Raw genomic sequence first — 26,504 nt, 5'->3', positions numbered from 1 at the left:
TTAAGAAATAAAACAAAACTACAAAATACTGAGAATGAGAAAGGGAATGACATTAATAAATAACAAGCATTTAAAATGTTCTAAGAATACGATGTTCTTCACTATAATGACAGATTTTAAAATCTGAGTGAAACCAAAAATTTTCTAGGAAAATATAAATTAACAGAATCAATGCAAAACAATGAAAACCTGAACGAACAATAATCAAATAAGAAAAGAGAAGTGAAAGGAACGGGGTTCAAATTTGTTTTTCAACTATTTATTTAAAAATGTTCCACAGTATTGAAAAAGATCGGAATCTTTCTAGTTTGTTTTACAAAGCTAGCATAAGCCTGATACCAAAATGTGATAAATATAACTCATTAGAGCAGCCCAATTTAAAAATGCATAAAATTTATGAACAAACACACCCACATACACATCACCAATCAACATAGGAGGTTGAGCTAGTAATCAAATTAAGGTAAGGTGCCATTTTTGCCTATCTGATTAGCAAAAAATAAATAGATTAAAGCATCGCTAATACCTAGTGTGGGTGAGAGTAAAGAAAAACAAGAATTTAAATATTTTGTTGGGGCTGGGGGGATCCCTGGGTGGCTCAGTGGTTTAGTGCCTGCCTTTGGCCCAGGGCGTGATTCTGGAGTCCCGGGATTGGGTTTCACGTCGGGCTCCTGGCATAGAGCCTGCTTGTCCCTCTGCCCATGTCTCTGCTTCTCTCTCTCTCTCTCTCTCTATCATTAAAAAAAAACCTTTAAATATTTTGTTGGTTAAAGTGTAAAACTTTTCTGTAGGAGCATTTTCATAATATATATCCTAAAATGTGTTTTTTGGATTCTGATGTATACTTCTGACTCAGCAATTCCAGTATGTAAGAAAATCTTATAACATACAGAATAAAACAGTTTGGAAATAATCAAATGTGTGGGCAAAGATGTATATACAAGGCTGTTCAAAGTACATTATTTATTTATGACACTGAGAAATATGTCACTAGAGAAATTTCTCACTGGAGAAAACATTAAATGGGAATCTAGTGAAATTATGACACCAACTAGAAAAAATGGTATGCATCTATAATTATTAATGTCCATATATATTCAAAGAAACAAACAAAAAAGCAGGTAACATAGTAGTATGGATAATGAATAATATAATTTAAATTAAAGGATAAAGACATGATAGATACAAATATGAATAGATATATCCACACCAATATCTAACCATGATCATTTTTTAAGTAATATAACTGTGAATGATTTTTTCTCTTTATATTTATTCATGAGAGACACAGAGAGAGTAAGGCAGAGACACAGACAGAGGGAGAAGCAGGCTCCCTGCAGGAAGCCCAATGCAGGACTCGATCCCAGGACCCCGGGATCACACCCTGAGCCAAAGGCAGATGCTCAACCACTGAGCCACCCAAGTGTCCCTCTTTATAACTTCTTAATTTTCTAAATTTCTAACAGTTTAGTAGAGTTCTTTTCCCTATCCATGGTGGACAATCAGTTCTGTTTCATTTTGTTTTTCTCCCAGTTGTGGATTGATACTTTATAAAATACTGTAAAAATGAATTACTAGGAAAAAAATAAAAATAAGATAAAAGTACAAAACCTAACTTTTTATTATAAATTCAACAGATACAACATTTCTCTGCTGAACTGCTATAAAGGTTTCTGAATATTTAATCTCTTTCTTTCCTACTTCATCATAAATCTGTAGTTCTTGGAATGACATTGTGTAGTGCTAGTGTGGTGATTAAAGGCACAGACTCCATGGCTAGACATCTAGGTAAAAACCACAGTTGCTAACTCTACAGAGCAGCAATCTATGGAGTAATCTACAAAGGAATCTGGCCGAGCAGATTAAACTTCCTGAACTTCGGTTTCCTCATCTGTGAACTAAGTTCTATGTACTGCAAAGTCATATGTTGAACCCAATCCCCAGTGTGAGGGTATTAGAAGGTGAACCTTCATGGGGGGATTAGTCATGTGGATACAGCCCTCGTGAATGGGATTAGTGTCCCTATAAAAGAGACGCCAGTGATTTCTGTCAGTCTGGTCTTTTCTATCATGTGAGGTTACGATGACAAGTCAGCAGTCTACAGTCTGAAAGAGGGCCTCACCATAACTTGACCATACTGGCACACTGATCTTGAACTTCCCAGTCCTCTAAGAACTGGGAGAGCTAACGGTTTCATTTTTAAGCACTCGGTCTATGGAATTTTGTTATAGCATCCTAAACTAAGACAATGGGCATGAAAATAGTGCTTTTTTATTACTATTAAATGGGATAATAGATGGAGAACACTTAGAACATTACTTGTAACTGTTTAAGCACCATTTAAATCCCTGCATTTGTTACTGCTAGTATTGCTTTTATATAAAAAAAAAAAAAAAAGTAGAATTGAATACTGGGCAAAATAAAGCCAACAATATAGTAGTCAATCTTGAGACTATCCTAGAATGTCGAGGTGAAAAAAGTCAGAAAACCTGAAGAACAGAGATATAAGATGCAATTTAAGAATTACTTTCTTCAGAAAGAAAACAAAGCAGTTGGAATAAGACCAATAATCAAAGATGTAACTGAAGAAAAGTTTTACAAGTTAAAAAAAAAACTGAAATTGGAAACACAAAGAACGTACCTCTTTCCAGGTAAAATAGATGAGAATAGAACACATCTGAACTCATGAAAGCAATAATTTTGAATTATAAGTAGATAGGAAAAAATACTACAGGCTTTAGGAAAAGGAAGAAATTTCAATACAGCAAGTTTTAAAAAATTATGTCTGGTTTCATCTAAAAAAAGTGCTGTTTTTTCTTCTCTACCTGCTAAATATAAGAATATAGATAGAGAACTATGTATTTGCAGAGAAATGGTTATGTGTCAAGAAATGTATATTCAGTCATGTTAATTTGCATGTGTAATGTTAACAAAAATACATTCTCAGCTGTGCACTAGCTCAGAAAAGTTACCATTCATATAACCCCTCTCGAAAAAATTGCTTGGAAGTGGGTGCTAACAAACTGAAAGATGATTAAGAAAAAAAATAATGAGATCATTCTACAAAAGAACTTGCCAACTTCCCTCTGTGATTCCCTCTATCACTAAACACAGCCCTCCTCTCATGGCAAATATCCTCAAATGAGAGACCACAATGACAAGAATGTCGTCATCCTTTCACAGTGGCTTCTGAATAAAACTTCAGAGCAAACCTCATTATTAGTTATTATTCCTCATTATAGGAATCAGTCAATAATTTGACACAGAAAAACCCTATGAAACAGTACCTCAGATATGATTTATCTTCTCATCCAAAACCCCAGTTAAACATGGTCACGTTCTAAAAAGAAGGCAGGGAAGGGAAAAATGAAAGACACCTAAATACTAACATGGTAATTTTTAAATTAAACTTTACTTTGAGATAATTCTATATTTATATGCAGTTGTGAGAAATAATGAAGAACTCTCATGTATTCTTTATGCGGTTTGTCCCAAGAGGAAGACCTTGCAAAGTATAGTACAGTATCACCACAGGAATATTAGAATTGATACAATCTATCAATCTTAGGATTTCTCCAGCTTTGCTTGTACTCATATGTGTGTTGTGTGTGTATTTAGTTCTGTGCAGTTTTAAGACTTGTAGATGCACATATTCACCCAAGATAGAGTGCAGTTCTATCTGTACAAGGATTCCTTCCTCTTGGCCTTTTATAACTGTAACACCCATCCCATCACTAACCACTAATCTTTCACAATCACTAGTCTGTTCTCTTTTCTTATAATTTTGTCATAAAATAATGCAGTACGTAGCCTTTGGGTTGGCTTTTTTTTCATTCAGTGTAATTCTCTAGAGATTCATCAGGTTTTTGTATGTATCACCCTTCTTTTCCTTCCTATTGCCAAGTAGTATCCATTCATCCGTCCTTGCCGTATCTCATAGTAATGGATGTACCCCAGTTTGTCTACTCATTCACCCATTGCAAGACATCTAGACTGCTTCCAGTGTGGAGCTGTTATGAATTGAGTCCTAAAAGAATTCATGAATGGATTTCTGTGTGAACATTCATTTTTCCAGGGTAAGTGCCCAGGAGTGTAATTGTTGAGCTGTATAGTAGTTGAATGTTTAGTGTATTAAGAAAATGCCCTATTGTTTTCTCCAGTGGCTGTACCATTTTACATTTCTATCATCAACGCATGACTGATCTCATTTATCAGCTTTCTCAGTTTTTGGTATCATTACTATTTTTTATTTCAGCCACTGTGTAGTTATAATTTACAGTTTTAATTTGCATTTCTCTGACTAATGGTAAACAAAAAGCTGTCGAACATCTTTTACATGTTTATTTGTGTCTGTATGTCCTTTTTGGTGAAATATCTGTTCATGTCTTTTGCCCACTTTCAAATTGGATTATTTTTTTCTTTTCTAATGATGAGTTTCAATTCCATTATGTTCAGAAAATATATTTTTTGAATGATGTCAGTATTTTCAATTTGTCGAAGTTTGTTTTATGCTTCATAATGAAGTCTGTATGTGTGATTTATACATGGGTGCTTGGGAAAAATATGTATTCTGCTGTTGTTAGGTGGAGTATTTTATATATATGTGTCAATTACATCTTGTTTGTTGATTGTGCTGTTTAGATCTTCTGTGTCTTTGGTGATTTTCTTTCTAGTATTTTACTATTTGCTTAGAGGGGGATATTGAAATACCCAACTATAATTGTTACAGGAGTATATTTTAATACATTTTAGTTTTTTAATTGATAGCATAGAAAAAGAAGCAAAGCATATAAAAAAAAGATACAAAAATAATATACAACTTATGATATAAAAACATGAAAATTATAGAAAGAAATATGCCATAACAAATTTTTCACTTTACTGTGTGTGTTTTTTTTTATTATTGAGGTATAGTTAACATACAGTATTATATTAGTTTCAGGTGATGTGATGCTTTCAGATGATGTAATGATTTGATATTTTTATATGTTGTAAAATGATCACCACAGTAAATCAAGTTAATGTCCTTCTCCAGATATAGTTACAGAATTTTTTTTCTTCTGATAACTTTTAAGATTTAATGTCTTCACAACTTTCATATACGCAGTAGTATTACTAACTGTTGTCACTGTAGTGTACATACGTTACATACACCTCCATGACTTACTTATTTTAAAACTGGAAGGTTGTACCTTTTAATTCTTTTTACCCCTCCCCCCACCGTCTACCTCCTAACTCTGGCAACAACCAGTCTGTCCTCTGTATCTATGACTTTGGTTTTGGTTGTTTTTGTTGTTTGTTTTTTGTGATATTGTGATTTTGAGATTCCACATGTAAGTGAGGTCATACAGTTTTTTGTCTTTGCCTGATTTATTTCAACTAGCATAATGCTCTCAGGGTTTATCCATGTTGTCACAAATGGCAAGATTTCATTCTTTTTATGGCTTTCATTTTAAAGCCTTCAACTTTTCATGGAGTATGACGTTAGCTGCAGGCTTTTCCTATATAGCCTTTATTATGTTGAGGTACATTTTCTCCACACTCATTTTCATTGAGTTTTTATCATACATGGATGTTGGAATTTTGTCAAATGCCTTTTCTGCATCTATTAAGATGATTATATGATTTTTAATCCTTCATTTTATCAATGTGGTGTATCACAATGATTGCATATTTTGAACCATTCTTGGATCCCTGAAAAAAAATCTCACCTGATTAAAAAAAATACGTAGTGTATGATCCTTTTAATATATTACTGAATTTGGTTTACTAACATTTTTTGAGGATATTTACACCTGTGATTATCAGGAATATTAGAAATACACCAAAAATTAGTGGCAATTATACATTACGATAAGATTATGGGTAAATTATTCTCTGTCTTTAGATTTTTTTGTGATTCCAAAATCAATATAAAAATCTTAAAAATTACTTATTGGATGGATGGCATACACTCTTATTTGTAGATACTTGATAACTAAAATAATGCCACATTTATTGTTCCTCCCTATATCTTCAGGAATCACTCAAAATTATGTTTCAGAAATACAGTGGGCAAGCACTCATCGTACAATATCCTAGGGAGGGAGAACCTATTAGCAATATTAGCCTTGTTAATGATAATTTAATTTAAACAAATACATGGTTGTGTTTTTAAGAATGGGACCCCAAAATAATATTTAATATTGGTTATTTTGGCTATGAGTAGATTTTATGTTTTTTATCTGTGTTTCTAAACCTTGTGACTTCTTTTATGACGTAATTTCTGAAGATAATTTTAATATTTATTTCTCAAAAGAAACAAGATACACTGTAGTATTATCTTCTTTTCAGAAAATTATCAAATATATAAATTAAAATTTGAGCCTATGATTCCAATTTCCTCCTGAAATTTTAATATTTAGCTCTTCATCAAAACAACAAAACCCATAAAAGTTGTATTTTCCCTTAAATAATATGCTTTTAGTTTTCTCCATACTTCATTCAAAAATATTATAGTCTTCCTTTGGAAATAAAAACTTAACACCTAATATTAATTTTTCCCAGTTCAAAGTATCCTCACTGATACATTATCAGGTGGTTTAAAAGTTTATTCCATATGCTCATGACTTATTTCACCAAAGACTTGTGTGTATAAGTTGAACAAATCACTCGTCCTACATTTAAACTCACACCACATTAAAGTCCTTTGTCTCCTAGAGAATTAACTTCTGTACAAATGTCTCCATGGAAATTTTAAAAATTCAGTAAAATATCTGGAATTTTTAAACAATACGGATACCAGTGTTTTGTCTACATTTACCCATAATTCTACCTTTAATTTCAGCATATTTGATAACAATTTGCCTTATCGTGAAGCTTATTTCAAAGACATCTAAAGATGATCATTTTCATTTTCATTCTTTTCCTGGCCTTCAACCTTATAGAAGTAGAGATTATTGCAGTTGTTAGAAAACCACACATTTATTTTTTACTTTCTTTCAGTGTTTGTGGAAAAAGCCTTTAATATTATTAAAGTCTAAAGGTCTGCTTTCTCTTGCCATGTAGAATCTGAGTGTCCTCATGGAGGTTATCCCTTAACTCCTTTCTCAATGGCCCACCGATTCATCCCACAAAACGTCTGCCTGAGGATGGAGGCGTATATCTGACCCATCACATCAGAGAGGAACACAACAGGAAGGAGCACTGTATGCACACAATGTGTGGCTTGTTTGCTTCTATTTTATTTGTGTAAGATTTTCTGTGACTTCAGGAGGTTCAAGTATTTTGAGACTTGAAAAAGCATTGATTTCATTTTGAAGATAAAGTTAATCAAGAAGGTCTAGAATTTTAGTGATTTGATATACTAACAAATAAAACTACACAATTGTTACTCATTTTATTTTTTACTGATTTGGACTTCATAAAGAGCTATGCCATTCACAGATTTTTTTTTTCTGAAAAGTTGTCTATTTAGGTATTTCTGGGTCCTGTAGGATCAGATTGGTAGAGAAGGGGAGATTCTGTGTACTAAGCTGCTATGTTCAAACGACTGTTTTTTTAAATTATATTTCAAGATTTTTTTTTACAACCACCTTGACATTTGTGAGGGTCAGACTCAGGAAAAGTTACTAAATCAGTGTTAAATGTTTTGTCTCTTTTATTACCAATTAATTAGGTCATCTTTATAAAACATCCAACTAGCATTGACTGAGGTCATCCACAAATAGTGTCTCCTTTTTTTCCCCAAAAATAATTGAGTGAAGACTTTTATAATATATCCTCTCTCTCTCTCTCTCTCTCTAAATATATATATATAGAATATATTCATATATACATATGAATCCTCTTAAGCACAATAATATAATTTGACTATTTTCTAAAAGATAATTTGAGAGGAAAGACCCTTATGTTTGATTATGTATATATAGTTGTTATAGGAAAAAGGAAAATAGCTTATACATCTAAAGACCTCTTATAATTAATAAGAGATTAGCATGTCAATCGAAATAGGCAAGGAATAAAAAACAGGAACTTATACAGAGCTAAAACTAGCCAAAATTCATTTTAAAAAGACCTAACTAATGCAAATTAAAGTGTAAAGTCAGTAATTTTTGTCTGGCAATTAGTATTAGATTCAATAAATATTTATTAGCCAAATAAATGAAGCAACATTTTTCACCCATCACATTGGAAAAGACTTTTAAATGATATGAATTCTTAAAATTAACAGGATATCCAAGCAAAAGATAATAGTGTCAGGTAACTACCAATTCAAACTATGATATTAAAACATCTAGACTCTAGATTTTATTTTATCTTACAGCTTTCGGATAAAATTAAGAAGAGAAATACATTTTAGAACAGAATACAGTCATTCTCAGGCAAATTTCACTTTAAAAAATAATTGACAATAATGCAAATGTAAATGGCAAGCCAATCTCAATCTATAAAAGAAAAATTATTTTAAACTATATCATTTAGGGCAGCCCCAGTGGCCCAGCAGTTTGGCGCTGCCTTTGGCCCAGGGTGTGATCCTGGAGACCCGGGATCAAGTCCCACGTCAGGTTCCCTGCATGGAGCCTGCTTCTCCCTCTGCCTGTGCCTCTGCCTCTCTCTCTGTGTGTCTGTCATGAATAAATAAAATCTTAAAAAAAATAAAAATAAACTGTATCATTTAAACAGGATTTAGACTACAAGAAATTTTATATTAAGGTATATATAAATAGGTATTAATTCCAAAAATTACTTTGCCCAGTGAGAACATTTTCTCCAGTATATAGTCAGATGGAGATAGAAAAGAGCAAAAAAGTAGATATTCTGAATTAGGTAACTAACAAAAAGTGGGGTCTTCCCCACTTCCCCATCTTCCCCATCAGCCTTATTTCCAAGGAATAGTAGAAAACTCTGAGGGGGAAAAGTACCAATCTATCCTTGTCATATAATTGACACTTCTTAATGTTTGAGATTCTCCTAAAAAATTAATTATTTTCTTCATCTACAGTTTATCTATGGTGCCCAGAAACCATTGACTTCCTGGAATTTTTATTAAGAATTCCATATTCTTGCCATGTTTTTCAGATACTGTGGCCTCTGCCAATAAATTCTAATAAATTTTCACTTCTATTCTTTCAATAACATCTTAGAGAATATGATTCAGACTCAAATTAATCACCGATCATGTTAATGGTTCCTAGGAGTTTACTTCCGATACCCCTTATTATATTAAATCAAACTTGATAGTGTGCTAGATCATTGCTCAGCTGGGTTTTCATAAAAGCACTAGTATTTAATATGATTTATACCTGGTTTTCTGTTAATACTTTGCTTATTGTATGCTTTATTTTTAAAACAGACATTTTTAGCAAATGGCACCTCCTTAAAATATATCACACTATCATACTTTTAAAATATTTTACAGGAAGCATTTTACTGTAAAATGTGTTACTTATTTTATACGATAGTCACATAATAGTGAACAAGAACAATTTATTTAACTTACAATCAAAATATTAATATTTAACTTAGAGTTAGTGAAAAGTATGTATACATATTATATGCCAATATTGTTAGGAGATTTAAAGTATTAATTTTTTTTTCAAGCTTTGCAGCAAAGGGGCAGCTCTGGGAAAACCATTCGAAGCATCTGCTGAAGATATAGCAAGTGTGGCAAGTTTCATTGAGACAAAGCTTGTTACATGCTATCTACGCATGAGGAAACCCGACCTTGCCCTGAATCATGCACACAGGTAAAATGAAGTATTAATAACTGCAAGTAAATACTGTTCATGCAAACAGAGGGCACTACATGAGCTTGTATGATCAAATTCCATTTAATTTCAAAGGCAAAACAAAAAACATTACTACCTGGCTAATGTTAAGCTAGACAATCATAGAGAGCACAAAGGGCATCTCAAAACCTAATGGAGGAAATAGACACATGAACAACTACTCATAATGCAGGGTTAAAAAATAAAGCAGATAACTTGAGTGGCGAATTACTACCGCAAGAGAGGAGAGAGTGAATAAGGTAAGGGATGAAATAAGGATTTCCAAAAATGCATAAGATATGGAGAATGGCAGAAGGAAATTCAGACTGTAAATTCTAAGCAAAGACTTGACAGTTCCTGGCTTATCTGGTGATAGGATAGCTGATTCAGAGGATCCTGTGCAAGGGTAGGTGTGAGAGCTGTCCAAAGGTGCAAAAACACTTTTTATCATGTCATTAAAGAGTTCTTTTTCGTATTTCTATCCATCTTCAAAAGTCTGTATCATTACATGATCTTGTCCCCAAGGTTTCCCAGGCCTCCTTTTCTTCTATAAACATATACCTCTCATATACCCTGTTTCCTAAAGGCCTTGTTCTTACCATGGGTAATATGCAATTTAATCTACAGCAAAGATAGAGTGATTACATTATGCCTTCCAGGTAACTTTTTCCTTAGTATTATGGTGTCTCCTCCCCTCCCCACTTAACTTTGAACATTTACCTAGAATTTTTGTCTTATCCATTCTCTGATCTCAGACATTCTGTACTTATTTTGGATACAAATAACAAAAATAACATGAAAACATAATGCCTGCCTTGTTAATGACCACTAGGAAACATAGCTATCAGTTATACTAAGACCCATTTTGTAACTAGGAGATCTGCCAACATGGTAAACATCATTTAGAACTCCACATCCACAAGTATATAAAAGATCTACCCAAGATTCCTCACATTCCTCAGGAGACATCGAATTTGTGGGTTTAACCTTGCCATGAAGGACCTGCAGACAACAAAAATAATTTTAAAATTCACAAGATAACCTGCTTGAAAGAAATTTTCCTGCTTACGTAAACTATAGAACCTAAAGGCAGAGTCTCTTTGACATCAAAAAGAAATTCAATCCTATACTTTCTGGAAACATTTTATGAGGCCATTGTTTCCAAACCCAATATCAGGACATACAGTCTATCAAATAATTTTATTCCATTTCCACTTGAGAGGCCCAATATTGGAAATGTAACATATATTTCAGGATGTCAAAATATTGGAGTTTCTGGGCTATTTGGATGACCCATGATCACAAGGGTAAAAATATTTGAAATTGGAACTGACCCAGAAAATCTATAGGCATATGTAAACAATAATAAACTGAGAAGCACTGAAAGTAATTATTTATCACCTTCTCCATGATTTTCACCACACATAAAAAGAGTCAGCAACATGGCCTACATTTTAAGGAAAATATCTCCTGGATATCTGAGTGGTTTGATGGATTTTCAAATCATTTTTTTTTTTTAATTTTTTATTTATTTATTTATGATAGTCACAGAGAGAGAGAGAGAGGCAGAGGCACAGGCAGAGGGAGAAGCAGGCTCCATGCACTGGGAGCCCGATGTGGGATTCGATCCTGGGTCTCCAGAATCGCGCCCTGGGCCAAAGGCAGGCGCCAAACCGCTGCGCCACCCAGGGATCCCTCAAATCATTTTTAATAATAAAAGAACTTCAAATGGCATAGTCATGTCAAAATTCAATGTTATAAAAATAAGTAATGAGCATAAGTAAAAAATTCCACTTTAATCTAAATATAAGAAACAATAAAATGCTACAGGGCCTAAGAATGCAAAAATAAACTTCAATAGGTTTGCAGTAAGATTTAGCAACTTTTGTTTTAAAACTAAGAGTGCTCTTTCAATACTTGAAAATTGTTGAGAGAAGGATATGTAATGATGGATAGTAAAATGATCTTACCTATTACACTTGGAAAACTTTTAACTTTTTTTTCTATCGTAAAATAACTTTTGCTTCTGTTTCTAAGTTGAACATTAAGTAAGAAATACAAATCAATAGAGGTTAAACAGTCAATTCATACAATTAATAATGTACCAAGTGAAATAAATCATTTTTGGGGGCTTGTCATACTGCAGAACTGCAGAAGTCAGTGTATATAATTCTACTATTAAAGTGTTTTTAAAGATCTCAGATTTTAAAACAGAGTCTGATATATAATCAATAACTATATTTCTCAAAATAAATTAATCAGAATTCTCAATCTATAAATAGCTTACAACCATTAGTTATACAATGAATGCAGAATTTTGCTTTTGTATTATTACCACTTTGTGATGGTTGCTACTAATCATGAATCAAAATTAAAATATTCCTTTTTTGCATTTATTTGCATTTGCTAAGCATTCTTTCTTTAATTTTATGTAAATGTGAGGTCTGCTGCATATCTTTAGGAGATTTGTTAGCACAAAAATTAGCTTAAAAATCATCATGTAGTTTTGCTTCTGATAAAAATAAGTACACATTGTTTTGTCATGTCGAAGACTACAGAAACCATAACTTTATGGTCTTAAGTTCAACCAAGATACATTTTGAAATCAATCATCTGTGTATTGTTATTTAAAATATAATAAGTGATATAAAGGCTCTAGAAACAACTATTAACAATTGTTTTTCCTAATAACATGTCCAAAGTGGCAGATATGTGTATCATGTTTTGTGGGGTTTTTTGTTTTTGTTTTTACTTCAACCAAAAGCTATGCCTAGTTTCGTCAGTTGACCACATCAACTCTGCTTACCTCATCAGACTGGTGCCATTGTTTATCAGGAAGTGTTTTGAATATTCCTAAGATTGATTTCTAATTACTACAGTCTTATCAAGAATAAAAATTCTGCTATAACTTTTTCAATCATATAATTATATTTTGATGTATATAATTGTAAAGATTTTAATGATGCATATCACTGTTTTACATGTTTCTCACCTGTAGATTCTTATTTGTTTTTGTTCCAGAATTTTGATACCACAGGTAGAGGGCAAGATGAAATCTAAAATATCAAATATATGGAGAGATCCTATTTACACAATTGTTTTATAATGATGGCATCTACATTCATTCAACAAATATTTATTGAATGCCTACCAAAACCCCCTATGCTATGCAGTGGGGAAGCAGTTGTAAACAGGAAAGGTATTTATATACATTAGAATTGTCAAATTGTAAAAACAAATAAATATTAATAAATACACGAGAAAAAAGGATGTGATAAATGCTATGAAAGAAATAAACATGATTTCATGTTCCAGAGGCAGTATAGTATATTGAATCAGAGCAGAGTCTGGAATCTGACTGTCTAGGCTTAAATTCTGACTCCCCCACTCATTAGTCTGATTTTAATTCTCTATAAAATTGGGTTATAATTATAGTATCTACTTCACAAATATTATTTCACAAAGTTTTGTGGAAATTAAATATAAACCCATGAATTTTTCATTCCATCTATGATAGAGTTACTGGTATTGGACCTGCCTTTCTGCTGTAAAGAACTAAAACTGGAAAAATATATGAGGCAACTCTTTTCAGGCATTGGGCACAGCACAACTGTGATCCTTGAGAGAAGGGAAATACATGTAGTGAGCCCCACGATTTTCAAGTTTTTTGCTGGGGTGGTTTTCTTGCCCTAATTCAGGGAGGTCGATATCATGTTAAACTGCAATCTCACTGAGCTGAGGAAGCAGAGATTAGAATACTAGGCTGAAAAAGAAGCTGTAATTTATAGGATAAGTGACCAAAGGAGAGGTAGCTATGTGAGGGCATGGGAGCAGAAGTTTGCATGAGGATTTATTCAGGTTCTTGGCCAATGTAAGCAGAGATTTCTTGGGGCAGGACTAATTGCTGAATGGAAATAAGAGAGGACCTGCAGTGATGGGATATGTTGGAGTGTCAGTGTGAAAAGACCTCCCTGAGTATCTCAGGCATTCAGTTGAGACTCTAGAAAGGCCATGCTTTACGAGTAAGAACCATGACCTCTAGAAAGGGCCACACTTCAGGATTATAACAAGAACAAGAATATATACCACAAAATTGCTTGATAGGGAAAACAAAATAAGTTTGTAGAGACAAACAATAAGTTTGTCTAATAACAAATAAGTTTGTATAGATGATGTCATAATCCTAATTCCTTATAAAGGTTCAACCAAAATGTCTGGCATAAAATTAAAAATTAATACACATGCAGAAAAGTAGGTAAATAAAACTCAAGTCATAGAAATAAACAAGCCATAGAAACAGACCCCAAGGTGACCCATATGTTGGAATTGGTAGAAATTTTCAAGAAGCTATGAAAAATAGGTCCAAGGACCTTGAGATAAAAATTGTAATAACAATTAAAGAGATGAGAATCTCAACAGAAAAATAGAAACTAAGAACCAAAAGGAGATTTTAGCATAGATTAATCTCTGAAATTTTAAAATGTACTGATTGACCTTGACATTAGTTTAGAGACTGGTAAAGATTGAAGATAAATTTATAGAAATTATCCATTATGAAGAATGGAGAGAAGAAAGATTTTTAAAAATTAACCAATTTTTAAAAATTCAGTGACCTGTCTTTAGGGACAATAGCAGGAAATCTAGCATACATGTAATTGAAGTGTCAAAGGGAAAGGAAAGAGAGACTAAGATATTAAAATAATTACTGAAAAATTTTCAAATTTGATTAAAAAAACAGGTATATCCCATTAGCCCCAACCAGGATAAAAACAAAAAGAACTAAAAAAAAAAAAAAAAAAAACAAAACAAAAAGAACTACATCTAGGAACTTCATAATCATATTCTTAAAAATCCAAGATGGAGAGAAATATTAAAGGTAGCCAAAGGGAAACAATACATTACATATAAGGCAACAATGATGTAAGTAACAAGTGACTTTTAATCAGAAATAATGGAGGCCAGGGTGCCTGGGTAGCTCAGTTGGTTAAATGTCTATCTTTAGCTCGGGCCATGATCACAGAGTCCTGGGATTCAGCACTGAGTTGGGCTACCTGCTCAGCAGGGAGCCTGCTTCTCTTTTTCCCTCTGCCCCTCCCCTGTCTTGTGCACACATGCTCTCTCTCTCTCTCTCTCTCTCTCTCAAATTAATAAATAAAATCTTTAAAAAAAAAAGAAAGAATGGAGGCCAAAATACAATAGAATAACTTTAAACAGATGAAAGATAAATTATAAATAATAAGATTACATACTCTGATATGAAATATTTGACTACAATACCACAAAGGCCCGTGAGAGGGAGCACAAATGGAATTTTACTACGTGATTTTTATGTGAGATAGTACAATATTAACTCTAAAACATCTATGTTAAATAAAGGATGCATGTTATAATCCCTAGAGTAAACATTAAAAGATAGAAAAAATACAACTAGAAAGTCAATAGTGAACTTAAAATTATATACTAAAGATTTGTGTAACTAAGAACAAGTCAGAAAGGTGAAAAAAAGGAACAAGTAATGGATGGGACAGTGGAAAATAAAGCAAGATGTTAGAGTGGAACCAAACTAGATTAATGATTACTTAAATGTACATTGACTACACATTCCAATTAAAGGGCAGATATTGCCAATTTGGATTAAATCACAAGATTCAACTATATGCTACCTATAAAAACCTATAGAAAAGGGAGTAAAAGGGAGAAAAATGCACTATACATTAAACATAAAAACTTGTTTTTCTGTCAGGCTCAGATACGTTAATATTAGACAAAGCAGAACATAAGAAAAGGAGTATTACCAAAGATAAAAATTAAGACTCAAAAAATTTTTGAAAATGTGAAATCTGACAGAGTTTGTTCCCTAACCACAGTGGAATATGGTTAATGGAATTATATCAGAAATCATTAATAGTAAGATATCTAGAAAATCTCTCCAAATACTTGAGAATTAAACAATACATATTTAAATTACTCATGGGCACTACATAACCTCTTCTTCATAAGGGAGACAGACAAGAGCACTATATTATAATAAAGGAGATAATCCAACAGGAAGATACAACAATTGTAAATATTTATTTATGCACCCAATGTAGAAGCACCCAAATATATAAAACAGTTAATAGTAAACATAAAGGAACTGATTGATGATAATAGTACAATAGCAAGGAACTTTAACACCCCACTTATATCAATGGACAGATCATCTAAACAGAAAATAAACAAGGAAACAGTGGCTTTGAATGACACACTGGACCAGATGGACATAACAGATATATTCAGAACATTCCATCTGAAAACAGAAGAATATACATTCTTTTCAAGTGTACATGGAGTATTCTCCAGAACAGATCATATATTAGGTCACTAATAAGGCTTCAACAATTACAAGAAGATTTAAATCATACCATGCACCTTTTCTGACTGCAACACTATGAAACTAGATATCAACTACAAGAAAAAAATTTGAAAGACCACAAATACATGGAGGTTAAATAATATGCTACTAAACAATGAATGGGTCGACCAGAAAATAAAAGAAGAAGAAAAAAAGAAACACTTGAAAACAAATGAAAATGAAAACTCAACAGTCCAAAACTTTGAGATGCAGCAAAAGTGGTCCTAAGGGGGAAGTATATAGCAGTATAGGCCTACCTTAAGAAGCAAGAAAATTCTCAAATAAACAACCTAACCTTACACTAAAGGACAACAAAAGAAGACTTTATTATTTCTAGTTCCATACCATTGTGGTCAGAAAAGATATCTGACATGATTTTCAGTCTTTTTAAATTTGTTAAGACTTACTTTGTGGCTCTATTTATGGCCTTGGAGAATGTTCCATGTGGGCTTGGAAAGGATGTGCATTCTGGTACTGTTGGATGGAATCTTCTCTATATATACATATACATTTTTATTTAATTACTACTGCTTTGCCTTTTTAGCTGGGGTTATAGATAAAGGGCCTCTGTATATAGTTGTTAGGTCCATTGGTCTGTAGTATTATTGAAGTTTGCTTTTCCTTATTGATTTTCCATCTGGATGATTTACCCATTTATTGAGAGAAGGGTACTGAAGTCACCTGCCATTATTGTATTTCTGTCTATTCTTTCCTTCAGTTTGGTTAGTATTTGCTTTAAACATATACTAGAAATAATAAAGGAGGAATATCAGAAAGTTTACAAATACATGCAAATTAAACAACATACTCCTGAAAATTCAATGGGCCAAAGAAAAAAATCAAAAAGCATCTTGAGACAAATAAAATTGAAAACACAACAAACCAAAACTTATGGGATCCAGCAAAAGCAGTTCTAAGAGGGAAGATTATAGAGATAGATACCTATATTTAAAAAAAAAGGAATATGTTAAATAACCTAACTCTATACCTCAAGGAACTTGAAAAAGAAAAACAAACTAAACCTAAAGTTAGTTGAAAAAAAAAGGAAAGAATAAAGATTAGAGCAAAAATAAATGAAATGTATACTAGAAAAAGAACAAGAAAAAAATCAACAAAATTAGGATTTGATGTTTTGAAAAGATAAATAATATTGGCAAACTTTAGACAGATTAACCAAGAAAAGAAGAGAGGACTCAAATAAAATTATAAATGAAAGAGAAGACATTACAGCTTATACCACAGAAATACAAAGGATTATAAGAGAATACCATGAACAATTTGTACACCAAAAATTCGATAACCCAGAAGAGCTGCTGGACAAATTCATAGAAACATACAACCTACCAAGACAGAATCATGAAGAAATATATAAGATCTGAATAGACCAATAAGTATGGAAGTTGGAAGCAGTAGTCAAAAGTCTCCTATCAAAGAAAAGGCCAGGACCAGATGGCTTCACTGGTGGATTATGCCAAACATTAGAAGAATTAATTCCAGTGTTTCTCGAATTCTTCCAAAAAATAGAAGAAAATACAATATTTCCAAACTAATTTTACAAGGCCAGCCTTACCCTGATACCAAAGCTAAATAAGAACACTACAAGAAATGAAATTATATTCTAATATCCTTGATGAACATAGACACAAAAACCCTCAGCAGAATACTAGCAAGCTGAATTCTGCAGCATATTAAAAAAATCATGTACCATGATCCAGTGGGGAGATGAGTGATTCAACATATGCAAGTGAAAAATCTTAATATATCATCTTAACAAAATAAGGTAAAAGTCTTGTGATCAGGGGATCCTGACAAGAATGACAAAATTCAAAAGCCTGATGACAAAAAAAATAAATAAATAATCTCTCAACAAATTAGGTAAAGAACAAATGTGAACTCAAAATAATCAAGGCCATATATAACAAGCCTACAGCCAACATCATAGTCAATGGTGAAAAGCTGGAAGCCTTTCCTCTAAGATTAGGAACAAGACAAGGATGCTCACTCTCACCACTCACATTCAACATGGTATTGGAAGTCCTACCCAGAGCAGTTACGCAAGAAATATAAAGGCATTCACATGGGAAAAGAAGTTAAATTGTCTTTATTTGCAGATAATGTGATCTTATATAGAGAAACCCTAAAGACTCCATGAAGAAACTGTTAGAACTAATAAATAAATTAGGTAACATTAGAGGAAACAAAATCAACATACAAAAATCATTTGCATCTTTATATGCTAACAATGAATTATCTGTAAAAGACATTAAGAAAACAATTCTATTTATAATAGTCTCCAATATAATAAAATACTACTTAGAAATAAATTTAACCAAGAAGATAAATGACCTGTACGCTAAAAGCTGTAGGATATTAATGAAAGATAAAAGACACAAGTGAAAACACATCCTGTATTCATGAATTAGAAGAATTAATATTGTTAAAATATTCTTACTACTGAAAGTAACCTATAGGTTTAATGCAATCACTGAGAAAATTCCAGTGGCATTTTTCACAGAAGTAGGAAAGGCAATCCAAAAATTCATATTTAACCTCAGAAAACCCTAAGTAGCCAGAGAAATTTTGAGAAAGAACAAAGCTGGGGCATTGTGCTTTTGGTTTCAAACTGCATTACGAAGCTAACAAAGAAATCAAACCAGAATGGTATTGGCGTATAAACAGACACATAGATCAATAGAAGAAAACAGACAGACAGCCCAGAAATGAACCCACATGTCTATGAAAAATGAGGCTCTGACAAGGATGCCAAGAGTAGACAATGGAGAAAGGATAGTTCAGTAAATAATGCTGAAAAAACTGGATCTCCACATGTGAAAGAATGAAATTAGACCCTTGTACCATATACGAAAATCAACTCAAAATGGATTAAAGACTTAAACGTAATATCTGAAAGCATAAAAGTCCTAGAAGAAAATGTAGGGAAAATGCTACTTGACATTGGTCTTGTCATTGATTTCTCTTTTTTTTTTTTTTGTGGGGGGGGGGGAGGTATTGACACCAAAAGCACCAGCAACAAAAGCAAAAATAAACAGGTGGAACTATGTCAAGTTAAAAAGCTCTGCCTAGCAAAGAAAACAATGAACAAAAAGAAAAGGCAACCTACAGAATGGGAGAAAGCATTTTCAAATGACACATTTGATAAGGGATGAATATCCAAAATATATAAGGGACTTTGTAATTCAAGAGCAAAAACAGACAAACAAAAAACCAAATTAAAATATTGGCAAAAGAGCCAGGTAGTTGTTTTTCCAAAGAAAAGATACCAATGGCCAAGAGATACATGAACAAGCCTCAACATTACTAATCATCAGGGACATATATATCAAAATGAAACTTCATTTTGAAGTATGAAGTATGAAACTTCATTTTGAGATATGAAGGTATCACTTCATACCTCTTAGGATGGCTATTATCAAAAAGACAAGAGATAACAAGGGTTGCCAAAACAAAAGGGGACCCTTGTGCACTGTTGATGGGAAGGTAAATTGGTATAGCCATTTTAGAAAATGGTATAGAGAGTTCTCAAAAATTAAAAATAGAACTACCATATGACCCAACAACCCCACTACTGAATATATATCCAAAGAAATGAAGTCAGTATCTTGAAAGGATATCTGCATTTCTGTGTTCATTGCATCATTTTTCATGATAGTCAATATATGGAAACAATCCCAATGTCTATTGATGAATGGGTAAAGAAAGTGTGATATGTGTACACACACACACACTCACACACACAATGGAATATAATTCAGCCAATAAATGTAGGAAACCCTGCTATTTGTGACAACATGAAGGAACCTGGAGAAATAAGTCACACCCAGAAAGATAAATAGTATATGATCTCACACATATGTGAAATCTGAAGAAGTCTAAGACCATACAACCAGAGTAGAATGATGACTGCCAGGGCCTGGGAGGTAGAGGAAATGAAGAGATGTTGATCAAAGGGTACAAACTTTCAGTTACAAGGTGAATAAGCTCTGGGAATCTAACATAGAGCATGCTAACTATAATCAAGAACACTTTATTGTATACTTGGATTTCCCTATGAAAGTAAATCATAAGTGTTCTCACTCGCCCCCCCAAAAAAGTAACCACGTGAGGTAATATTGCATTAGTTAACTTGGTTGTGGTAACTTCTCAATGTGCATATGTAACAAACCATCACATTTTACATCTTAAATATATACAATTTTTGTTAAGTATTCCTTTTTTTAAAAAAATTTATTTATTTATTTATGATAGTCACAGAGAGAGAGAGAGGCAGAGACACAGGCAGAGGGAGAAGCAGGCTCCATGCACCGGGAGCCCGATGTGGGACTCGATCCCGGGTCTCCAGGATCGCGCCCTGGGCCAAAGGCAGGCGCCAAACTGCTGCGCCACCCAGGGATCCCTCAAGTATTCCTTAATAAAACTAGGGGAAAATTAAAATAAAAATTGGTAAGTAAAAAGTAAATAAATAAAGTTTGGCCATTAAATTCAACAGTTCAATAGCTTTAGGTGAGACAAAGTAATTCTCACAATCGTAGGTGAACTTAAAACCACAATACTAATAGTAAAACAGTGGGAGCATTGCTGGTGCCAGTTTCTTGATATGAAAAAGTCTGTAGGCTACCAAGTATCAGTGTTGATACTACTACTTATAGGGGGGTATTAACCAGGACACAAAGAAAAAAGTTTGATCTTACCTGTATATATATATATATATATATATCCCTGGGTACCTCACAGTTTCTTGCTTTGAGAAAACGTATGGTTAACTGTTTTTGAATACATTGCCATTCACTTCAGAAAAACATTACTGCATTCATACTCATTTTTCTCACATCTTAGGCTTGAGCTAGAAAATGTTTCTTCCTAGTTCTGTCCTTTTGATAATCCCTTGATTGCTGTTATTCCTTCCAACTGAATGAAATTAGCACAATTTGTATGTGTCTGTGTGACCATGTGTGTATGTATGGGTTTTTTTAAAGATTTTATTTATTTATTAATGAGAGACACACACACAGAGGCAGAGACACAGGCAGAAGGAGAAGCAGGTTACATGCAGGGAGCCCAATGCGGGACTCGATCCCGGACTCTGGGATCACGCCCTAAGTCAAAGGCAGATGCTCAGCCACTGAGCCACCCAGGTGTCCCTGCATCTATGTTTATATGAGTTTAGAGTTTATCTGCGTGAAGAAAACAAAGGGAAATCATGACTTAAGGATACCTTGTTGGACATTTTGCAAGTGCGGCACTTTGGCTCTTCAAGAAGTTAGGCATGTTAAAAACACTGGATGGATCATTACTACCTTTATGTCTCTTGCTTTTTATCCCCACAAAAATATATTTACCTGTAAAAAAGATACTTCCACTCAAGATTATATGAAACATAACTCTAAAAGAATATAAAACATTCCAATTTCTCTGGAAGGGCAAAGTATTCACTGTACCATACTGCAGGGAACAACCACAATAGCTTTCTGCAATGCAAAATTGACCATGTAAGAAATAGTTCTCAAGCAGGAATGAGAACAAGTATTTATTGAACATTTATCATGTGGCAGGTGTGATTAGGCACTTCATATGCTCTCTCAGTTAATTCTTCCAATAACTTCCTAAGTTTTCCTTCTACCATTTTCCCGGATGAAGGAACTACATCCCAGCAAACTTAAGACAATATAGTGATTTTTCTTTGTTCTAAAAATTCTGCATGTCATCTCACTTCAGCTTGAAAATAATTAAAATCATAGTATCTTTAAAATTGGGGGTATTGGGGGTGTGTTTTCCATACAGATTGAGGTAGCAGTGGAATGTGTAGTGGTCATTGTCCCTGAAATCATAAAATATAGGTTCACCTACTACTTATCTGATTGGTTTGAAAAAGCCTTGCTTTCCACGTGTATGACTTGTGGATAATAAGATCTAGCAAGTCTACTGTGTAATATTGATGCAACACAGCTTTTAAATCACAAGACTCGACTCTAACATAATCACTCTCTTCATTTTTACCTGAAGCCCTGCCTCTTCATTGTGATTATCATATGGATTAGTAAAATTGTCTTGAAAGATAAACACATAAACTTATTTGTGCTGAAAAAAATTAAGTGAGAATAAAAGATAAGTTTAAAGCAATAAATTCCAGAAAATAATTAAATATGGTCATATGTTTTATCCAAGGAGTAGAGATGTGTGTCTAAGACTCATTATATACTTAACGAGAACACAAGAGACATACGCTGATGGTTCAGACATCGTATTTGAAGTTTCTTTTCTGAAGGAGAAGCAGAAAAAATAAGAGAAGCAGGAGAAGAGGAAGAAAGGAAGGAGAAGGAAAAAGAGAGGAGGAGGAAAAGGAAAAGAAGAGAAGGTTGTAGAGGAGAAAAGAAGGATGAAGAAGAGGGAGGAGAAGGAGGAGATGGAGGAGATGGAGGACAAGTAGAAGAGGAGGAAAGAAAGGGAAGTGGGAAGGAGATGAAGAGGAAGAGGAGAGGAGGCAAAGGAAAGAAAAGAAAGGAAAGGGAGAAAGAGGAGGCAGTGATGAGAGGAGGGAAAAGGAGACGGCAAGGACTATGTCTGATCAGAGAGGAAAAGTTAAGACCTAGAGAAGACAGAACAAATCAGATTGACTGACTTTCTCTTGAGTTTTCAATAATGGATTCTGAAGCCGGATCAGATTTCTTGAGTTGCTTGTCCAAGTTTCAAAAGATATAATAGAAGGATTTTATTCTATTTACATTAAATACATTCACAAACTTTTGTGCTTATTATTTTTATTATAACAGAGCTTGCAATCAATTAATTATGGTCACGCCTGCCTTCAGCATTCCTGTATCACCTCCATTACACTTGACCTTTCCTCCCACGACTCTTCACCCAGATGGGTCATCGTCTGCCCTTATATTCAGGTTGACTGCATTTTGGTTTATAATCATCTTGCTTAGTGTTTTATGTCTTGTCCTAGCTTCCACTCCTTCTCTTCTAATAATTTAACCTCGTCTTAACTCTGAAGTCAGTATCCATTTGGCTTTTATCTTTCCTTTACATTTTACTCATTGATACAGAAATGGCCCATAAATGCAGAAGCAGGATATTAATGTAATGGAGCAGTATTCTTATGCAACACTGCATCTGCCTGTCAGGACCTCTCTTTGGAATGTGAATCTCTCAGTTATTGTTGGTTTGTTACCCTACTTTTGATTTCCGTGTGATTCTCAGAACACAGACCAGGGGTGCTAAGGCATGATTCCCATGCTAAGAATGGGAACAATTCCCACTGCCTTCAGGAAATGTTCCTTTTGGTCCTTGAAGCTGGCAAAACAGCTGCATGGGCACTCCTCTGGTTGGGTGTATTCTTATGTCATTTTAAGATGCTTCTTTTATATTTATTTCCCACTTTCTAATACACCAGCTCTAAAATCCTTTCTGAAGGAATGAACAAGTCATTTAGCCTTTCTGCAACGTCTTCTGTAAATTCTCACTGGGATATTAAAAGCAGTCTTGTACTTAAAATTTTGAAATGTTCTAAAACATGTAATTGGTGTGGATGGGGGTGACTATAAATACTGAAAACAGAAGTGATATGTTTGTTTCTGCAAGGTCAACTGATTTTTTTTAAAAGAATTCTAGATTATCACGGATTAATTCTGTAATTATAAATAAAATAGAAGAGCTCTAAGTTTTCTTGTACTGAAAGAAGTTTCAACAATCAATGGCCTGGATTTAAATCATTGCAACATCCCTGACTAGCCTTGACTCACAAAGCACTTACTTTCTCTTTGTCCCAGTTTCTCTGCATTCTTCAGCATCTCTGAACGAGGTGTAATGACAGTATCTTCTTCAACCTTGTGAAGGGGGTCAAATGACATTATGGGGGTGTGTTTTACAAATGGAAAATTTTTGTGCAAATCTTAGCCTTAAAGTCACCATTGTGTTTTATTTCAACCATATCAGGTGATTAACCTGAAATTTTACAAGCATAGAACTCACAAACTTCTTTTCATGAGCATCTTTGCTCTGTTCAACACAGTGAGTCTTCAGTCCATCTAATGCTCATCCACAAAGTAAAAGTCATTTTGATGGTTCTCATTGGGACATAATTGCTTTTACCCTCCTAGTTTGTCGCTCTACACACAAAATATTTCCAGACAAGTAGTTAGAAATTGAAGTAAGTCAAGGGGCACCTGGGTAGCTCAGTCAGTTAAGCACCTGACTTTTGACTTCAGCTCAGGTCATGATGTCAAGGTCCTGGGATAAAGCCCCAGGTCAGGCTCCCACACAGGGAGTCTGCTTGAGGATTTTCTCTCCCTCTCCCTTTGACTCACCCCCCTCTCTAAAATAAATAAACAAGTCTTTAAAAAAAAAAAAAAAAGAAAGAAAAGAAAAGAAAAAATGAAGTAAGTCAAGACCAAAACTAAAATTGAGGAAATCTAAGAAAATACAAGGAACTGATGTTTAATGAACACCATCTTAAGTAATTAAATTTATTCCTATGAATCTGCCTCACCCAGCCTAAACTGTAAAACTGATATTTGTGTCTTATTCTTGAAGCAACTAATCTTGATGTTGTCCCACCCTTTCAGTCCTAAGAACCTTTTCTGGGATATTTGGCATGGAGAAATATTGGCTATTACATATAAGGCCAAAAGTAGCAAGAGACAAACTTGGGCAGACCAGTTTTTATTGGATCAGGTTAAAAAACATGGCCTAGATGCCAACGCCTATTCATCTGATAGCTCTTGCCAGCCTGTGTTGGATATTTTAAATTTTCTCTTTGCTTCTTTTCAAGATAGAAATCTCTTGTTGAGTCTTCCTGACTTTCTCTGACTCTATTAGGTTACCTTAGAAGAGCTGACTACCTTCTAAATATAGGTACGAGTCTAGTATCCATTTTACTTTTCATAATTTATGAACATGTATTTCATGGATGTGGACATTTTATATCATTGACAACATTGTGTTAGCCTCAAATAGCATTTTGCAAATCCTGAGGTTATACTATTACTGCTGTATTTACCTAAACCCTCTCTCATTTCCTCTTCTGTTGCTATGGCAAATATTCTTTCTGTTTATCCTCTCTCAGCCCTGTGAACTTTCCTCATTTTTCATAGAAGTCTGAAGAGCAACCATATGTTAAGTTATAACACTTTTAGTTTGAGAAGAAATGTCTCCTTGATGGCGCTGCCTATAACTTTGCTCACAGGTTATAGCTGTCACAATTCTTAAGAATCTTCCTCACTAGAGGAAATGCAGACCATGTGCCTTTCCTAGGTTACCTGAGGCAAAATAATTTTCAAATTGGATATAAATGTTCTCTTTTTTTTGGATATAACTGTTCTTACGGTATTATCATTTATTAAACTTTTGTTAGCAATACAACTTTTATACAAGACAGTCGATTTCACAGTAGCATTTGCTATTTTTGTGGTATTTCACCAAAGATTAGCAGATGAAAGAAATCTAATATATAACTTGACTACATAATTAATTCTAATCATTTTGGTTTTTTACACTTTTAGTTCCTGTAAGATTTTCTTGTAGAACCTATTCAACAGATACAGTTTCTGAGAAAGTTTTGGGTTTTGTGGAAAGAAAATAATGTGAGAATAACAATGAGAAGTCAGATGTATGTACCCCAGAAAAGGAGACAGAATTGTTTTGGTTTTAGAAAAGAGGGTGAAAGGATGGTGTGATATAGTGCAAATTATTAAACAATAATTTGCCTCTCCATCTTCATTCTTGATGTATGAAGGTAGAGCCTTCATTAAAATTTTGACTATTTGCTATACAGTAGTACTTTATAACTGGCCTTATGAACCATTCTGTTTTTAAATATTATTGAGGATCCCAAAGAGCTTTTGATTTATATAGGTTATATTTATAAATATTTACTATATTAGAAATTAAAATGTGGAATTTTAAAAATATTTATTCATTTAAAAATAATAAACCAAGTACATGTTAACATGAAATACATATTTTATTAAAATAGCTATATTTTTAAAAATGCATAGAGGAATAGCATTGTTTTACACATAGCAAATCTATTTAATGTATAGCATCATAAAAGGAAACTGAATTCTCAGACCTGATTCCACATTCAATCTGTTGCTATATGTTTGCACTGTGTGAAGAAAATCCAACCTGACACAGATGTATAATTAGAAAAGGAAAGAGAATGTTAATAGACTTTTCAGATAATCCTGAATATTCTTCTTTGATACTGACCAAGACCTGACAGGTGATAGTTTCTTAAAGATCAATTACAATGTGGGTTCTGTAACCATTATCAGGCAACTTGCACTCTGTTATATTGGAAGTCATTGGTTTTGCTTACACTCTGAATGGATTGTTGTGAG

At 33.5% G+C, this 26,504-nt stretch overlaps 1 protein-coding gene across 11 annotated transcripts in view; it reads left to right on the top strand.

The window, feature by feature from the left end:
• SPATA16 (spermatogenesis associated 16) overlaps positions 1–26,504 on the top strand; it is a 236,083-nt gene that overhangs the window by 66,261 nt on the left and 143,318 nt on the right. For all 11 annotated transcript variants that reach the window (XM_072808102.1, XM_072808101.1, XM_072808100.1 and 8 more), the window contains exon 3: positions 9,583–9,728. In XM_072808102.1, the coding sequence (XP_072664203.1) occupies positions 9,583–9,728 (146 nt within the window). The remainder of the gene's footprint in view (positions 1–9,582; positions 9,729–26,504) is intronic.

This window comes from Canis lupus, chromosome 31, assembly GCF_048164855.1.
Source record: "Canis lupus baileyi chromosome 31, mCanLup2.hap1, whole genome shotgun sequence".
Taxonomy (NCBI): Eukaryota; Metazoa; Chordata; class Mammalia; order Carnivora; family Canidae; genus Canis; species Canis lupus.
This window is presented reverse-complemented; position numbering and strand designations above follow the sequence as displayed.